This window comes from Hyalella azteca, unplaced genomic scaffold (assembly GCF_000764305.2).
Source record: "Hyalella azteca isolate HAZT.00-mixed unplaced genomic scaffold, Hazt_2.0.2 contig2126, whole genome shotgun sequence".
In the NCBI taxonomy this organism is placed as follows: Eukaryota; Metazoa; Arthropoda; class Malacostraca; order Amphipoda; family Hyalellidae; genus Hyalella; species Hyalella azteca.
In genome coordinates this window covers 385436-405122 of record NW_025932412.1, presented here as the reverse complement: position 1 = coordinate 405122, position 19687 = coordinate 385436, and the positions used below count along the sequence as shown (strand labels likewise).

Genomic DNA, 19687 nt, shown 5'->3' with positions numbered 1-19687 from the left:
ATAAAAGATCACTCGATCGTGGCGAATAATTGATCGTATGTGTATGGCGAATAATTAATCGTGTGCATGTGGCGAATAGGTGATCGCTCACAAGTGGCGAATAAATGATCGCTTGCCCGTGGCGAATAATTAATCATATGTGAATGACGAATAATTAATCGTGTGCATGTGGCGAATAAGTGATCGTTAGCATGTGGCGAACAAGTGATCGATCGCATGTGGCGAATAAGTGATCGTTTTCCTGTGACGAAAAAAATGACCTGTATGATTGATATAGAATAGAAGTGTCGGCGTTGAAGAAATAGGCCCATGGCCTGTTGCCGATTCTCTTCTAGCCTGCATGTGACTGATCGTTTGCATCTGGTGAATGTCGTATGTATGTCGTGTATGTGAGGCTCCGCTAATTTTGTTTATAGAGCCCAATCTAAATGCGGTGGGCGACGTCTGAGTTGCCCATCCTTTGGTGCGGAATTAAGATTTGGAATCACCATCAAAATGAGGGCACCATCACATGAGGGCACAATCACATGAGGGCAATAAGGGCTCTTTTCTTTATATGAATTCAGAACACATTTTAAAAATTAGTGTAGCACGTCCAATGAGAGTTATACGTGTACGTTTGTATGTGGCGAATAGTTGATTGATTGGGGAATAGTTGACGAATAATTATTGATCGATTGCTGCAAATAATTGATCGTTTGCAGGAAGCGAATAGTCGATCGTATATATATGGCGAGTAATCATTCGATCGTATCATGATTCCATGAATCATGTGCACGTGGCGAATAAGTGATCACTCACACGTGGCGAATAATTGATCGTATGTGTATGGCAAATAATTAATCGTGTGCATGTGGCGAATATGTGATCGCTCACACGTGACGAATAAGTGATTGCTTGACCGTGGCGAATAATTAATCGTATGTGATGGCGAATAATTAATCGTGTGCATGCAGCGAATAAGTGATCGGTTGCATGTGGCGAACAAATGATCGGTCGCATGTGGCAAATAAGTGATCGTTTTCCTGTGACGAAAAAAATGACCTGTATGATTGATATAGACTGCATGTGACTGATCGTATGTGCATCTGGTGAATGTCGTATGTATGTCGTGTATGTGAGGCTCCGCTAATTTTGTTTATAGAGCCCAATCTAAATGCGGTGGACGACGTCTGAGTTGCCCATCCTTTGGTGAGGAATTAAGACTCGAAGTCACCATCAAAATGAGGGCACCATCACACGAGCGCTCTTTTCTTTACATGAATTTAGAACACATTTTAAAAATCAGTATAGCACATCCAATCATTTTAATCAACGTGGAAACTATTTAGCCCTCTTCTCAATCAATATTTAAGTAATTAATGCATTTAGATGAAAATTTATTCTATGTTTTATCTATCCGAAAATCAGTCTACGGCCTTCTATTCCTCAGTCGGACTCACATCTATTCCTCAGTTGGACTTACAGAGCATTAATTATTGTTATAAGAAATGCAGTAATGAAGGTTTGGTCAATGCATTTATACTCGTTCGATGTTTTATGAAAAGTTGCGACAAATTCTGCATAAATTCCAAATTTTCAAATTGTCATAGTTAGATAAAGTGTGGGTTGTTTTTAAATTTATCTATCTACCGCAGCTATTTATAACTGTCCAATTGTCAAACTCCGAAGAAGAGGATCAATAATGATTGAACCGTAACCGATGACGTGAACTCTATAGGTACAAGAGCAGCCACTTAAAGTGCTACTTTCGATGTGCTACTTCAAGATCCCGAATAAATAAATCGAACTGAAAATTTAAACGCGTGCTGTGTCTAAGCTTTACCAGGATTTCTAAGTAGAAGCCGAGTTAACTGATACAACCAAACATGATTGAGGCTGCAACTTTCCATCACAGAAGACCCGGTGCGGGTCATCAATAGTAGCTCTACCGTCCCCTTAGATAATATAATTATTAGAAATGATACATGAACGTGCGTTGATGTATACAATGGCAAGTGCGGATCCTAGGCCATCAAAGTTCGTTGATGCAATAATGCATCATTGCAAAACAAACAGTTTTTGTATTCTTCAAAGTTCATCTTATTAACAAATAATCTATATACGCGATGAATCGATACTGAACTTTTTTTCACCAGGACATTGACAGATATACTCGGCAAACTGTTTAAACGTTGTTAAGGCGCCAGCAAACTTAATTTCTTTTTAAATGTTACGATCTTGTTTAGTCGGAACCAATTGATGACAGATGTTGTGTTTAGGTGAGAGCTTTCAAAATAATTGGCTCCTGGCCGTGGAAAATTTAACCGATTTGTGGTAGCTATACGAAACACATAACGGTATATTTCTGTGTCAGAAACTGGCGATCATTTTTTGGATTACTAACAATAGATTTGCCTTAAATGGCAATTTTTTCGATTGAAAAGATGTGATTAAGTCGACGTAAAAACAGTAGAAAAATTCAATTTTCACCAGAAAATACGTCAATTAAGCTTATGTTGATTGATTCACATATGCAAATGGTCACGATCGCGTTCAATACCAGTTTTTATTCTCACTTATGGCGCTAATAATTATTGCGTCAAGTAAATGTCTTGTTTAAATTTATCATAGACCTTGCGGATAAAGTTGGCGCGAAAAAGATATAATCAAGAAAGGTTAATTGTATGGTTATTTAGTGTAAGGCAGAAAGAATTAATGTGAAGTGAATATAACTAACAATCGTGACACTGCTTTCCATTATATAAACAATGGACACAAACCCGTATAATAGTCAGTAAATACGTAACCTTAATAATCAGTAAATACGTGACAAAATAAATAAATTTAACACCATTTTAAAATTGAAAACTTGCATCAATTTTCGCGCTAAAAACTAAATTAATTACAATTATTTTTAAAATTCGTTCTCCGACCATGCCTTTTTTTAATCTGCCACTTCTAACGTTTTTTAAATAAAATCGAAATTTTAACAAGGCACATTTTTGCTTAATTTAATTTATTGTTTTATTTCTACGTTAAAAGTCAAATTTGATGATTGGATTGATAAGTAAAAAACATACGTTGTTCTTTGCAAAAATTTCTTGAAATGTCTCTCTCAAATCGATTAATGTTTAGAGGCTCTTGACCGAATTGTTTTCAGTCGCATCTATCACATAGAACTTTAGTTCATCGCATAGAATCTTACCTATAGATCATTTCCTAAAGGATTATTAGCTATAGTTGATCCAGTGGCGTCATTGAGTCCTATTTAAGGCAGCTTTAACCCACCTAAAATATTCTCAAACTCTCCTTATCAATTGGATGTTCATTTATTGGATTTGGTATTATTTAAAAAAGTGGTCTGAATAATTCAAGTTAATGTGGCTTAAATTTAAGTATAATCATGCAAAGAGTATTTAAAAATTTTAATATGATAAAAAATCTCAAAGGGCTAAGGTCTCCTATCCATAGAACCTAATGACATCCCGGCGTTGAAAAGCATTGTACTTAAAAAAGGTACTTCCCTTAACACATTCAATGGTTTTTTATTCCAAGTTCAATTCAATGGTTTCTTATTCCACATGACAGTATTTTAGAAATAGTTTGGGAAATCTACGGCAAAACGAAGCCAAGGTCAAGTGATAGCAAGGTGGCACGCATTTGGACTCCGTTCTTTTCCATGTTCTTCAGTAGCGCGTTGACTCGACCACGAGTAGGTGTCTTCACGTCCACATTCTTCAGGTGAATCATTTTCCTCTTCTATTTCAATAGTTCCCTTAGATTTGTTCTCCGTGCTTACCCATCCAGGTAAATAAACGACTATAAATAATGATAAACGCTGGTTATCTGTTCACATGTATAATTTGTCTCGCTGTCAGTAGAGGCTGTCGTCTGCTAGTCACCATTGCAGTTATGGCGCTCGATCAATACATTCTCCCGGGATCTTCTAACATCGTTATTATTTCTATACCTCTAGATTTTAACTAAACTATTCCGTGGCACGATGTTAAGCTGAATAATGCAAGAGCTGTCAAAATATGCAACAACAATTTAGTTCCCATGCATATTTTTTTATTCAAAATTAAACGCATTTACTGTAGCGCTTAAGTTCTAAATTCACAATTATTTCCCCGAGGTCAAAATTATTATATATCTTATAATCACCATCGTGTGATTTTCCTGTTGAAAATTTTACCCTTTTCTTAATCCCATTTTAATCATAAGCATAAATAAATTGATTAAATGTGTATGAAGGCCAGTAACTGCTGTGTGTTGGATCAGACGCGGTCTCTTTGTATAATATAACTTTATGATACTTAGGGAACCGCACCATGCAATCTCTGATCATCGTTATGTGAATATAACATTTATGTGTAGTAGTTATTTCAAACGCCGGAGTTTAGCCTCTTCCGTGTTAATTTTGAGGCTGTGTTCGCTCTGTATCTTGTTAGTGTAATTTGATGTTTACTTATATTTAATTTAGCTGTGTTTTCCTTCTTTTGAATACTTGGTATACAAACCTCATTTTCCTGTCTAATTTCTCCTGATTTTCTTCGCGCATAAAAATTATCGATTGGCTATTTTTATTTACATCCAACAAATCGTTTGATCAGAAAATCATAACCAACATCTAATTAACAACGGTCGTGTATTGTTTTTACTGACAAGTTGAAGCATAAACCACTACCGCCCCAGCTTTCATGTTCTGAATAATTACTTCTATACGGTACTTTTCAATGCTGAATAAATGCCTTTCTTTTGTTTTTATGCGTCTCTGACCCTCACTGCGTAGTAATCTCCTCTCTGCGTACTCCTTTCAGTATACTCCGTGCCATAGGAAACTGCCATGACGGTAAGCGTTGCCCTCACTCTTCCTTCTCTTACAATCTTATTACACGCAAGTTCCTTTATCTTCCTTATAAATCCTACTTGTATCATTTATGCATTTCTACCGCTGCATCCATACACTCCTGCACGATTGAAACTCTTTGCTCTTTAACTTTGCAACGCAGGTTAAAAGCTGCCGGAACCAAATTCAATATTCATGAATATATTCCGGTCACTACGATGGGTCTCAAATAGAATAGAATAGAATAGAAGTGTCGGCATTGAAGAAATAGGCCCATGGCCTGTTGCCGATTCTTGAACTTTTCGTGACTTGATTCACAAGGGATCCGGCCTTTGGAACCCGATCTTTCCATAACTGACGATTGATTAAGATAGCTATTGGACATATTGCCTGCTCCGTAATTTGCTAGGCATTTTAAGACTGAACATATGCTCCTGCATAGCTTCGTCTAGTCTGTTTTTGAAGATGTTCATACTCGGAGCTTCAACGAACTCGGAGCAAATGTCTTTAATACCGCATCCGTTCATTTCGAAATATCGTGTTTTGGCTTTTCAGTTATTCTGGTGACAAAAAACTTCCAGATACAACAATATTCGCGATTTTAAAATATCTTGAAAGATCGTTGTCACATTTTAATTTTATTTGGTCATATTTATTCATGCATATACATGCATTGAGCTTGCGACGATATCATCAGTGCGGGTGGGTGAAAAGATCACGTTACCTTCAATATATAATATAAAGAGTGTCGTAATTCGTAATCGTAATTATCTGTTCCATTCTTCGTGGAGAAAAATATTTTTTTGTCAATAAAAGTTTGATTTAAATAAGATTTTACGGTCTTATTAATCACTGAAACGTAAACAGTAAACCAATAATAGAGACTAGGCACCCGAAAATAATTTTAAAAAGAATCAATCTACTATTTTAGAAAATAACATGCAATTTAGTTTAGAAGTATTAGGTTTAAATTTAATAAGTAATACACATGTCTTCCAAAAAAGGAATTTCTTAACGTCGTGACATTACATATACATCAATTCCAATTGACAATTCTAAAGCCTTTTGCGGCCACGCGGTAAACGAAAATTTACACTCAAGCTTACGTAATCGTCAAGATCAACCTTTCTTAAGATTTACAAGTCGTTTTATGCTCTTAAAAATAAAAGGCCTAAATATCAAATAGGTGTGCGCCAAATGAGTCCTCCTGATGGTTCATGTTTGAACAAATGATAAAGATACCTACAGTAGTTAAAGTGTTCACTATGACAATCTGCTCGTCAAAATATCCATCCATACAAAACCAATTCAATATACAAATCTTCTTTCTGTCTGTTTGGCTCCGCTATGTCCCCGTAAATTTGAAAAAAAATTAACGATTTTTTACGCACGCCATCGAAAAAAACAATATGTTCATAAAAATGGCTGTGTTTGCGTTTATATTGTTGACTAAGCATTAGTTGTCCGTCAGTATTATAATCTGAATATAGTGATCTTTATGAGCTCATTGAACAAAAGTTTCTCTTTTGAATTTATTTTTGAACAATAAATTCAAGATAAATTCAAAATTTATTTACACGATTGGTTACAAAGCTACTTCATTTAAATCATGGATATTTCCTATTGCGAACATAAGTGCACCCGAAAGTTATTGAGTGCTATGACTAATAATGAGGCTCTATTTTATTGTTCGGTTTAGTATTAGATTAAAATAAGGGTGCTGTGTGACACCCTCTTTACAGTTAACAATTAGTTCATTCTATCACTAGGATTAATTTGTGTGTTCTATAAACCTAGATAATAATCATTAATATGAATATATTCCAATATATCTGTATGCTCCCTCTTAGTTTAGATATTAGAAATTTTAGAAATCATATCTTAAGCATGAAATAGCTACGTGTTATTCATTTTTTCATCCATCAATCGGTTATATATATATACATATATCATTATATGGGGATAAGAAAAACGTTATCGTTTATAAAGATGATGAGAGTTTTCAAAAAGGCTCCTTTATCTCGTAAAATCTATTATTTTTAATGAACAAAATGTTATAATAATATAATAATTAATGGCTTCACGAAATTTGGTTGTTGCGTTATGATACAAGAATGGTTTCACGAAATATTGTGGTTGCTTGACGATTATTTAATCATGTGGATGCAATTTCAGTTTATGTTTAAAAAGAATCATGATGCGAATAAGAAAATGAAATAACTTTGGCACAGTGAGCGTGTCAGTGCATGCTGTGATGAGCGTGTCGCATGCTAGCTTCCACTACATGGCCAAGCTAATTTGGTCATTTTTAATTTCCATTATCACATGCTTCCAAATCATTCTTATAAACGAAACAATTAATGCTAGTGCGCATGTTGATATCAAATTTATGAATGACATGAATAATAAAAATTCGGTAATGCCGAAGCGTATAAGTTACGTTCTGTGCCATTGTGGAAAATTTTGCTGTATGGTGTGAAGAAGATGAATTCATTTAGGCTGTTAGTTTAGACTGGTAAATTAATCATTTTTGTTTGGGTTAAGAAAAAGAAACTGGCATGGCAGCCTCTCGGTCCCTCGTGACTGTTCATTTATTCATTCGCGAAGTGTGAGATGCCCAGAGTTTATCTGAAAGAAATCTGTATTCATTTCTCAAGCATCGCATAGTGTCACTTTCCGAATTGATTATTCGCTGTTAGATTACGGACAACATATTCATAACCTTACATTAGTTGTGCCCTTTAATTTCAGACGTTAAATATCCATTGTAAATCATGGTTTACTTAAAAAATCTAATCCAAAACGCAATAATGACGCATCCCACACTGCCATGTCATTCTTTATACAAAATATGTGAAGAAGAACTGACAACATACTTTATAAGGTAACTTCAAGCTACATAAGAATTACGAGAAACAAAAATTTGATAAATTACACAGATTTGAATGGAAATCGATTGCGTGATCCATTTTTTCCGATTTTTATGCACTCTCTGCGTATATGCTTGCATCTTGCCTGGTTCAAGTTTCCTCGTTACCATCTTAATTTTCAGTATAGACGTGACCTCGAATGTTAACAATTGTTGATTTTTGACGAGATTTTCTTACATTCACAATGGTACATTCGACGCCTAATGCTGCTCCTACATTCCTTGCTTGCTCACAGAGTGCCAGCACTTTTTATCCCAACTCATTTGTTCAGTCCCAAAGATTCAAATACACTACAACAATTTAGAAAAATAATGTCTTAGTGTGGTTACTCAATTACATTAATCGGTTGAAGACCGCATTTATACGCACATCGTGAATTTAACGAGGTTAAAATAATTTAAAACGACCTTTAGAGGGCTGACCCCCAACAATACTATTAACATTGCCTCTCAATTTTAAGTGTTATCATGAAAACAAATGAATTTAAAACGAACTTTGAGTCTCAATTACAGCTAACTCAGTCGTGCAGACTTGTGTGTCGGCTCTATGCAAATGAAATGGGTCACCCTTTAGCTTGTCGGATCTTGACTTAACTACGAGAACTGCTTGATGAAACTCAAGAACTTATAATCGACATCCACAGTTAAAAGAGTCATACTCTTTGATAAGATTCGTGATCGGAATGGAGCCCCTGCCAAAATATATGAATCAGTAGTGACTATTTTATTTTATTTCGATACCGCTTGAACGCAAATTTTAAGTAGTTCTTATTTCGTCTCACCTACTAGTGAATTCTCCGTAACAATACATGTTGATGGAGAACAACAAACCAGAATTCTAATTTAATTGTTATTAGTACATGATAACATTTAAACTTTTCTTCTAATCATGCTCCACAAAATTGTTCTCGTCATTCGTCTTTATAAGTTTCACGAATCAATAAAATGTATGCATACGTTAGCATTATTATTGCCATTCTTTAATTTGTAATAATTGTGTTTTATAATGACCTACTAACATTTTTTTCTGTTATTCAAAATGGTGCTGCAGAAGAAGGAAGTCCATCAGGTGAGTTATATTGGAATAATTTTGTTTCACTGGATTATTCCTATAATGTGAAGAGTACTGAGGTGGTGAGTCGAACTTGCCTTGATTCATGTTAGGTTCACCACACTCGTCTATTATTATTTTAACATTACAATGAGTTAAGTGATTAACACTCTCAGAAACGTCTTTCTTCTATTGGTACTAAAAAATATGGCAGTTATGATAAAAATTTTGCACTAGTGTTTTGGCAGACGGTAACTATATAAGGAGTATGAACGGGAACTATATAGGGAATGTGGTAACTATATAGGGAATGTAGTAGCTATATAGATAATGTAGTAACTATATAGAGAATGTGGTAACTAGACGTATTTCTACTGGGAGCCTTTTTTTCTAGCAACTAATTCTCAATAATATATGGTTCCCCTAGGTTCCCCTGGAAATAAACCGTATAGGAAGTATATAAATATATAGTAAAGGATCTGCTCGCCGGTGTTTTATAGAATAGGCCACGCTATACCATTGAGTCGATGTGAAATGTTTTAAAATAGTGAAACAGTTAACAAATTTTGAATCTATTGATATCGGTTTGAAAAATATATAGAAGTGCTTAAATTTTCAGTCAATCGTAGTGTGAATGTCGAAGGATTTAAATTTTGTATTCGCTTTTGGATCACAAGAAACTAGAACAAAGAGGATAAAAAGAAATGAATCTTTGGAAAGATGGCCAAACAATTTCTGGGATTTACCAGCGTTTGCGCGTTAGCAATAAGACAGACCAGACGGCGTCAGCCCGGGGTCTGAATTTCAGGCTGAGGGTCTGCACGAAGATAACATCTTGAACCGTCATTGACACATACATATAAGTCGCCACTTCGCTATTGCACTTAACTCGCGCTCGTCAATAAAAACATATACAATAGAATAAAATATAAATGTCGGCACTGAGGAAATAGGCCTNTATACAAATGCTTATATTCACGACAAATTCAGCGTGCAAGATTTTGTATTCATCAAGACGTGCTATTTTTAAAATTCTACTTAAATTAAAGGCAAACATGTGCAAGAATTTGAGTTTAATAAGGCGTGTTATTTTGAGGAATCTTTTATCCATTCACGACAAATTTATTAAATTTCATGAATTTGTACTTCATGATGCGCATTATTTTCACGAAACTTTTTTATATTCACGTAAGTTTTTATAATGTGCTAGAATCTGTATAATTTGCGACGTATTCATTAATTTGTATTTGCTAAGGTGCGCTATGATGACAAATCTTTCTTGAATTCGCGACAAATTTACTAATGAGCTAGAATTTATATCGTTCTCGACAAATTTATTAATGAGCTAGTACTTATACGCAGAGGCGCGCTACATGTAGCGGCCGTCACTAGCGGCCGCTACATTTTCAGCAGCGGTAGCGGTAGCGGCGCTACATTTAAGCAATTGTAGCGGTAGCGTCCGCTACATATTTAACTAGCGATACGAGGTTTTGCCGCTACAGCGCTACCGCTACACTTATAGGTAAAGCCTTTAGATTTTACTTAATAGTATTAAATATTATTTAAAAACCAGCATGATACATACATAATATAAATTACAGAATAAAACTGTACGAAAGATTTCTGTGTAATGTTGTCAACCTCAGCCTGTTACTAGTGTCAACATGTTACTTGTTACTTGTTAAGTTATACGATTCGGAAAAAATTCATTAACGTTTTAAAATTCATATAATTCACCACAATTTAATTGTGTGCTAGTATTTAAATACTTCAAGACAAATGCATAAATGGGCTAGAGTTCGTTTAAAATTGCTCGGCATGGCCTAGTGGTTAAGATCCAGCAACGAATTGGGGATTCGAAACCCACAACTGGCCGTGAAATTTATTTTATCAATTATAATTCACATCAGCTCTCGGCAAGGTATCCGGGTGGTTAAGAACCGGCGGCTGGCCAACGTTGTCAAACACCGCTGTAACATTTTATTATACAAAATAATTTCATTAATTATTCAGATTGTTTAAACCAATTTCACTCCGAATTATTTTGGTTGGTGGCTCAATCTTTCTAATGAACAATTCTGGGAATTGGAAAAAATTGGGCAACTTTGGGTAATTAAAAAATAACACAATATTGACTTTAGGGTGACCCAGAGGTTAGAGTTCAGAGTACCAGGGTTGTAGCAGAGAGATGCGGGTTCGATCCCCGCTACCTGCGATAGTTTCTGGTCAAAATCGGCGAGGATGCCGGGCGGTTAAGCAAAGCAAAATTGGAGCAGTTAGATGCGTGTTCAAGACCGCAACAACCTGTGAATGTTCTGCGATGTTGAGAATCTGCGACAGGCCTATGGCCTAATAAACACTGATTATCTTGTCATTTTTAACGATCGCGCGTCGCTGTATATCGTGTCATTTTGAACAGCTTTCAGCTTACGTGACTCCTGTACTTCGATTGGAATATTTCGTATCAATTCAACAATTAAGTAACTTATTTAGCCTCTTATAAGATTTGATTGAAATCATATTAGATGTAATAAGAGCATCATACCAAGGACTACTACACACAGGACATGCATAGCCTATGTCCAGCCTCTGCTAGCAGAGGCGATCGCCTACACTATGAAAATGCTGTTGTTTTAAAGACGGCGTCAGCCCGGGGTCTGAATTTCAGGCTGAGGGTCTGCACGAAGATAACATCTTGAACCGTCATTGACACATACATATAAGTCGCCACTTCGCTATTGCACTTAACTCGCGCTCGTCAATAAAAACATATACAATAGAATAAAATATAAATGTCGGCACTGAGGAAATAGGCCTATGGCCTGTTGCCGATTCCTGCTATTTTTAGCACACTTTCTCATTTATGGAAAAAATTAACTATTGTACTCGTCATGTCCGTCTGTCCGTCTGTCTGTCCGTGACCTCAAGTTTTCGTCGACGAGAAAATGCGCTCTCTGTCACTCACTGCAGTGAGTACTGAGTTATATTTTTTGACTTGATTCACAAGGGATCCGGCCTTATGAACCCGATTTTTTCATAACTGACGAATTGATTGAGATAACTGCTGGAATTGTTGCGAGGCTCGTAAGGTGCTAGTATATATAGGCGACAGGCCACATCAGGCCTACACTTCAGAGCCGACATCACTATGTTATGTTATATATAAAACTGGCTACGGTTAGAATTAAGATTTGCAGGGTTCGATTACCACATAATAACTAAGATAACTAAGAAGCTTTTTTGATCGAGCTAGAAAGTTGTAGCTCTGTTGTATCAACGAAATAGATCGTTTCTGTTAAAGGCCGGCGACATAAGTGCTGTGACGAAGTTAGTGGCATTAATGGTAGTTAATGTATATAGGCTGCAAATATCGTCTCAGGTGCAATAAATATTCAGAGTCCAAAGAGGATAAATTGCAACAAACTTCATAAAACGTATAATATTCGCTCTAAGTAATATATGAATCTTTACTAAATGCTCCCGAGTTTCCTAGCTCCTCACTATTATATATAAGGAGTGACAACGTATTATCTTTCAATGTCTCAATTGAAGGATGAAATAAAGGAAAATATGCCCTATAGCTATCTTGCGATAATTTCTTGCTCAAAGTCCTTTTAGATTCCAGTGGCTAATTACTTACAGTCTTTACGAAATCGAAATATGTTGATATGTTTGCGTAAGTCCTTTGGAGTGCTACCTGTCTGTGTGAAAGGTTTAATAAAAATTTGGTTACGGAATAGCCTGGATTATTGATTGATTTTTGAGCTTATATTGTTATGTGATTTTATTATGCCGAATACTGCTGAAATTCCGGTACGAAACGATACAAATTATTTGTTTCAATTCTGACTCTTGTTAATCTGGACGAGGATCAAGTTATTGAAGTTTTACTCTGTTGCAAGAGCCAGATTAAAATTGTATTTGTCCATTTGATCACTACACTCAAAAAATGAATCGGTCAAATCGTCCAAATAGTGACGCTCTTCCATCCCAAGATACCAACAAGCCAAGCAGAGAAAGAATGTTGTACTGATACGCTACTTATGTCGGGTCAAACTAGGTCGGATTGACCTACTCAAAGGCAAAAAGTTCATCGCTATTCAGATGAAGTTTCAATAATTTCTCTGAGTGTATAGAGAGGCCATGTCAAAGGGGCCTCTCATGGGGCCATATATATTGAGGCTCCTAAAGAGGCCACCAGTCCAGCGACGGCGCTGGCGTCGTGTGCTTGACACATCGACTTTAAACAAACCTTTGCTTACAGACACACTAGCTGTTTCATGGTCTTGATTATGAATGCTTGTTGAATGAACTAATTATAGGGAAATATATAACCACTTTACAAATGCTTATAGAATGAGCTAATTATAGGGAATATATAAACACTATATACAAATGCTTATATTCACGACAAATTCAGCGTGCAAGATTTTGTATTCATCAAGACGTGCTATTTTTAAAATTCTACTTAAATTAAAGGCAAACATGTGCAAGAATTTGAGTTTAATAAGGCGTGTTATTTTGAGGAATCTTTTATCCATTCACGACAAATTTATTAAATTTCATGAATTTGTACTTCATGATGCGCATTATTTTCACGAAACTTTTTTATATTCACGTAAGTTTTTATAATGTGCTAGAATCTGTATAATTTGCGACGTATTCATTAATTTGTATTTGCTAAGGTGCGCTATGATGACAAATCTTTCTTGAATTCGCGACAAATTTACTAATGAGCTAGAATTTATATCGTTCACGACAAATTTATTATTGAGCTCGTACTTATACGATTCGGAAAAAATTCATTACCTTATTAGAATTCATATAATTCACCACAATTTTAATTATGTGCTAGTATTTAAATACTTCAAGACAAATGTATAAATGGGCTAGAGTTCGTATATGCTGCATTTGTTTGAATTGATCTCTTTTAAATGTTGTTATTATTGTGCCGGGATTTTATATGTAATAAATTATAAACATCACCCCTTTACAGGAGGAAGAAGCGCCGGTGCAGCGTTCAGAGCTCGAGCAGCTGCAATATGATGCTAGTCGCGTCACCAACGAGAGCCTCGAGAGCACTCGTCGCATGCTCAGTCTATGCGAGGACGTTAGTACCCATAGACATTATAATATTATAATATATTACATATAATATATATTATATTATAATAATTATATTATTATAATATTTTCTTCGGTATTCCTATATACTATAATAATAATAATAATTCCTATAATATTTTCTTCGGTATGCTCAGTCTATGCGATGACGTTAGTACCATAGAAATCAGACCTGAAATATAATATTTTCTTCGGTATTCCTAGTTCAGAAATTGAAATATTTTGCTTGCTAGAATGTAGCTCAGAAATTGAAATACTTTGTTGCATTGTTTGGATATATTTTATTCCCGCATAGATGACAGCACTTGTCGCATAGAATAGAATAGAATGCTCAGCCTCTGTGAAGATGTCAGGACCCATAGAAAATAGTTCAGAAATTGAATTTTTTTTCACTGATTGGATGTATTTTGTTTCCCGAAGTGATTGGATTTATTGATTATTTGTTCTTATTTTGCATCAAAAAGGTGTCAGCCTTTTCTCATCGTCTTAATAGATTATACCATAAAATTTGTAAATTTTTCCTTTAATTCATCCATTAGAAGTAATCAATATTGATCAAATTTATTCATTTTTCAGTCGAAAGAAGCTGGCATTCGCACGTTGGTCGCCCTCGATGATCAAGGAGGTGAGTGAGCGCAACTCTGGAGCTTTAGATTCTATTTTAATCCCTGGATTATGTCAAATTGAGTGAATGCCCAAGGTTCTGAACAAATAATAATTTCCTTCGTGTTTAATATTTTCTAAATAAAGAAAAACTGAAGTGGATATATGAGCCAGTGGTTTCCAAACTAAAGGCAAATGGTCCCATAGAGGATTAATTTATACATTTAATTAGTATTAAATTTAATTAATATATATAATTTAATTTAAACGTGATTGATGACTTATCTTGCGTAAGGGGATACTTGATTACCGTGGAATGTTAAATTAAGTAACGAGGCGTAACAGTCAGGTTGTCACGACAGCAGACTCGCTAGGAAGCTACTTTTTTGCTCTCGTTATAATAATAACGGCCGATAGATTTACGAGATCGTTTCCCATCGCTTTGATTGTAAGCAGAGTGGGTGGTAAACTCTCGATAGAGTTTCTCATCGTTTTGATCGTAAAGTTTGCTATTATTTTAATGGTGCACAGAGCAACTGGACCGCATTGAGGAGGGTATGGACCAGATCAACGCCGACATGAAGGAAGCCGAGAAGAACCTGTCCGGCATGGAGGGCTGCTGCGGCCTGTGTGTGCTGCCCTGCCAGAAGTATGTCTACAGTTATAATTATTATATTTTTTACGCGTTGTTTAAGGAATGGAAATAAGGAGGTCAATAACGCCCTATTGTTATACTTGCCTTGGATTAATACAGCTCAAATTTGTCATTCAAATAGATAAATTATTTTCCCACACGTCGTGTGATCACATTTTTAGCTAATCCTTCCCAACCGTTTTGTGGAAAATCGACAATCCTTTACGAACTATTCTTTCATTAGCGCTGAATTGCTGCCAGTAAATTAGTTAGTGTACACCTTTCTTCACTAAGAGAATTGAGTGGAACTACATAAATAGTGATGCACTTTGTAGCTCATATTTACCTAGTTAGGCGCTGCAAAAGGGCGTATCGGTGATCTACTCTCTTCCGTTCCCTGCTCATGCCGTGGGTAAGAAAGTGTGTCACTGCGACTTCGATCCATTGGGTCACACTAGCGACATAATAATATTAATAATGGCGATTTAAGCGTTGATTAGGTCGTTAGACCTGTCGGTCACCGATTCTTAACATCGGTGACCGACATCGAAGCTCCAATTCTGATGGGCTTAACCGCTCAGCTTGAACTATTACTATCCAGAAACTGGTGCACAAAGCTGTGATCGAACCCACAGCTCACTGCTCCAATCCTAGTAGCCCTAGTAGCCTGCCCTTGGGCCAGCCTATAGTCTGTAACTGTAGCGTTTGGGCCAGCCTGCTTACTGTATGAGTGGACGTAAGAATTAGTTTCCACTTAGTTAGTATTAGTTGAGAATTAGTGGACGTAAGAATTAGTTTCCACTTAGTTAGTATTAGTTAAGAATTAGTGGACGTAAGAATTAGTTGACACGAGTGCCCCGGCAGGTCTGCGCAGTTCAAGGAGGAGAGCGACCCCTGGAAGGACAAGGGTGACGGGGTTGTTAACAGTCAACCGCAGCGCCTCGAGAACCAAGTCATGCTGCCGTGTCCTCAAGTAGGACGGTCAGTTGCTTGTATATAACCATTCTGCATGGGAATATGGGAATATTACTGTGATATTATTTTTGATATCGTCTGTAGGAATATGAATAACCTTTCAATTTATCTATCTCGAGACGCGCTCACAATCACAGAGGACGCGTTCGAGAACAAGACGATGAATACAAACTATCCAAGGTTAACCATGGTGAAGGTTAAGAATTGTGATGGATAACCTGTCCTAGGTTAAGCATGGTGATGGATCACCTGTCCCAGGTTAACCATGGTGATGGATAACCTGTCCCAGGTTGACACGATGAAGGTTAGCTTATCCCAGGTTAAGACAATGATTGATATTTTATTCTTTGTGCAGCATCACAAAAGACGCGCTCGAGGACGAGATGGAGGAGAATCTGGGCCAGGTTAACACGATGATGGATAATCTGCGCAACATGGCTATCGACATGGGCTCTGAGATCGACAATCAGAACAGACAACTCGCCAGACTTGATGCCAAGGTCAGGTTCTAAAATTAGTGGAGTGCTTAAAATTGCTCGGCATGGCCTAGTGGTTAAGATCCGGCAATGAATTGAGGGTTCGAAACCCACAACTGGCTGTGAAATTTATTTTTCTGTTTCCAATTCACATGAGCTCTCGGCAAGGTATCCAGGTAATTAGGAACCGGTGGCCTGCAGGCCAACGTTGCCAAATTAAAGCTGACATCGCTGTATTATTTCATTATATCAAAATAACTTCATTAATAATTCAGATTGTTTAAACAAATTTCACTATGTCTTATTTTGGTTGGAGGTTTAATCTTTCTAATGAGCAATTCTGGGAGAAGGTTAATGAAATTAATAAAAATATATCACAACATTGGCTGTAACGTGTTATTTTAAACGGCTTTCAGTATACGTGACTCTTGTTCTTCGATTGGAATTTTTCGTATTAATTCTGTAATTAAGTAACTTATTTCAGCCTCTCGGAAGATTTGAATTGAAATCATATTAGTTGTAACCTGAGCATCATACTTAAATTTATTGCAATTATGCAGAGCAGTATTTCAACGTAAATAGTTTCAACTCTTATTATGTTTTGAATGAATGCAGGATTTTAACCTCTAATATCCTCATGCCAGGCGGCGTCCAACGAAGGCAGGATAAAGGTGGCCAACGATCGCGCGGGCAACCTCCTGAAGAGCGCCTAAGAACTTCAGGGAAACATCACTAATGCTACCCAGAACCGTGGCCCCTAGAACCGGGGTTCAGATGATATACATAGAACTGTGGTATGAAGAATTACAGATAACAGTGGTTCTTAAGTTCTACATATAACCGTGGTCCAGAAGAATTATTGATAAATTGGGTTCTGCAGATATAAAGATGAGAGGGGTCTAAAAGAAAGACATATAATCATATATGGCTCTAAAGATCTACAGATTACCGTGTTGCTTAATATCTACGTATATCCGTGGTCAGAAAGATCCACAAGAAAACATGATCAGATACACCATTTTGCAAATTATAACCCTCACATTACGTCATCTAAAGACTACGTTCCTACACATTCCATTTTCAGAAGACTTTAAGCATTCACAAATCATTCTAAATTGCCGTGTATATTGACTGCTACTTGCACATCAAAAAATATATAGGTGGAGGAGACGTAAGTGTGATATGATGGAAGATGTACGTTGAGCTGAGTACAAAGCTTGTGTAGCTGAATGTTCATGGATAAGTCTAACGCTAATGTGGTTGTGATAATAGAATTGTCGTTGTGCAAGCAAGCGAAGTTATTTCATATTTGTCTGATGATAGCGCCGCGTCTAAGGAAAATAGAGCTAGTAAATTTTGGGAGATGTTATATTGAGCCCGGTTGATGAAAATTAAAAAATATTATAAGGAAAAAGCGAGAGGGCAATTCTGATAATAAAATCAGATTTCGAGCGGATAAATTGGTTTAAATAAAAATATAATTCTAGATGTTGAGCTAAGATATAATATAAGGGCAGATTTTCTTCTCTATAAACAACACAATATCGAGAACGGTTTCAATGCGACGTGGTGTGATATGTAGTTTCTAAGACAGACTTAGCTCAAAAATTATAAAAGTAATGTTGAAGTTTACGTCCTGCTTAGAATATTTAATTGGAAGCGCATTGCGTATCAGGGAGGGACGGTAGAGATCAGGGCAAGCTTATATGTAAGTGAGAACTGAAATAGGTAAATCAGGTAGCTCTTACCCTGAGAATGTGTATGTTAACTCGTCATTCCTTATATTCAATCTTCTGCATAGTCTCTCAAACTCTCCAGGCAAATGACGTTGAAATATCATTGATTACGAGTTGACATCGTTGAAACGAACTTTAATTAAAGCTATTTCAACGTGAGATGCCTCGTGGGAACAGACCATCGTATCGTAGTTTCCTTCTTATTATGCATATATTGTTCCATAGTCTGAGTGGTGCTCTTGCAAATCATAGCATAATTTACTAAATGAAGAATCGTCTCTCCTAGCAATAGTAATTCTACATCTATAACACTAGACTAGTAAACTCCGCTTAGTGTGAGGTATATAATGAGACATATATAGACTGTCATTTTCTCAATAGACTTCTTGCATTATATATTGTTCGACATGACAAGTTCGTAGTTCAGGCGGTTCAAATTAAATTCGGGCAAAACTACAGCGGAATTAATCTTATAAAAGCGAAAAAATACTCTGATTTCGATAAGGTTATCTCTCCATTAAAATTAACCTTCGTACACGGCGCACATTTCTATGCGGAAACCTGAGCGTAATTAAAGAAGAAAAACCCGAGGGACCGGCGATTTCAAAGCTCTTCCATGCTGCAATTTAATGCCTTTAGTTGAGTTAGGAAGAAGCTTTGTAGTGGCAATGCGTGTAAATACTTATTAATGATCAGCTATTTGTTTTGCGGTCGTACAGTTGGAAGCTTTAGAGCTTTCATTTATACAAATTTATTGACTGGGAACGAGTTCAATAGAACGTATCTAGCGTGCGGTTGCAATCAATAAGGTTTAGCCCAAAAAATATTCAAAGCAAAATTCGTCGGAAAATCTGTGCCAGGAATCGAGAAGATAAATCAACATGCTTGTATAACGTGACTCTCGATTTGGAAATTTCAGGCCGCGGCAACTATGCCTGTGGTAAGCAAAGGAAATTCTTAGGGAGTCGACTAGGGAACAAGAAACAAATTTGTTGTTGCTATGTTTGTCGATGCGTGTTTGTGCTATTAATAATACATTATAATATACCGTCTAAAATTATTATTAGTATGCCATCTAAAACTAAACATTGCACAAAAAATTGTGTTAAGAAGTCAAGTTAAGTGTTCATTTATTAATAATAAATTGGGCATTATTTATAAATAAATAAAATAAAATAATTTATTAGGGAGCATTATCATTGTTAAAAATAATAATGATAATAACAATCATTGTTAACAAATCTTTAGGGAAGCTCGAGCCACGAGACCGTGTGGAAGTTCAGCCGTCGGTTGCAGAGCAGGCTATATAGACTATCTTTTTAATTTAG

General features: G+C 36.2%; 1 protein-coding gene across 1 annotated transcript; it reads left to right on the top strand.

Annotated features, from left to right (window-relative positions):
* The first annotated feature begins 3666 nt into the window (after positions 1-3666).
* On the top strand, positions 3667-19435 carry LOC108671880 (synaptosomal-associated protein 25). The gene is made up of 9 exons (XM_018159474.2): positions 3667-3723; positions 4803-4834; positions 8812-8829; positions 13808-13921; positions 14512-14560; positions 15070-15187; positions 16037-16153; positions 16503-16647; positions 17268-19435. The coding sequence occupies exons 2-9, from the start codon at positions 4829-4831 to the stop codon at positions 17334-17336; spliced, it is 636 nt and encodes a 211-aa protein (XP_018014963.1). The 5' UTR covers positions 3667-3723; positions 4803-4828; the 3' UTR covers positions 17337-19435.
* Positions 19436-19687: the final 252 nt, after the last annotated feature.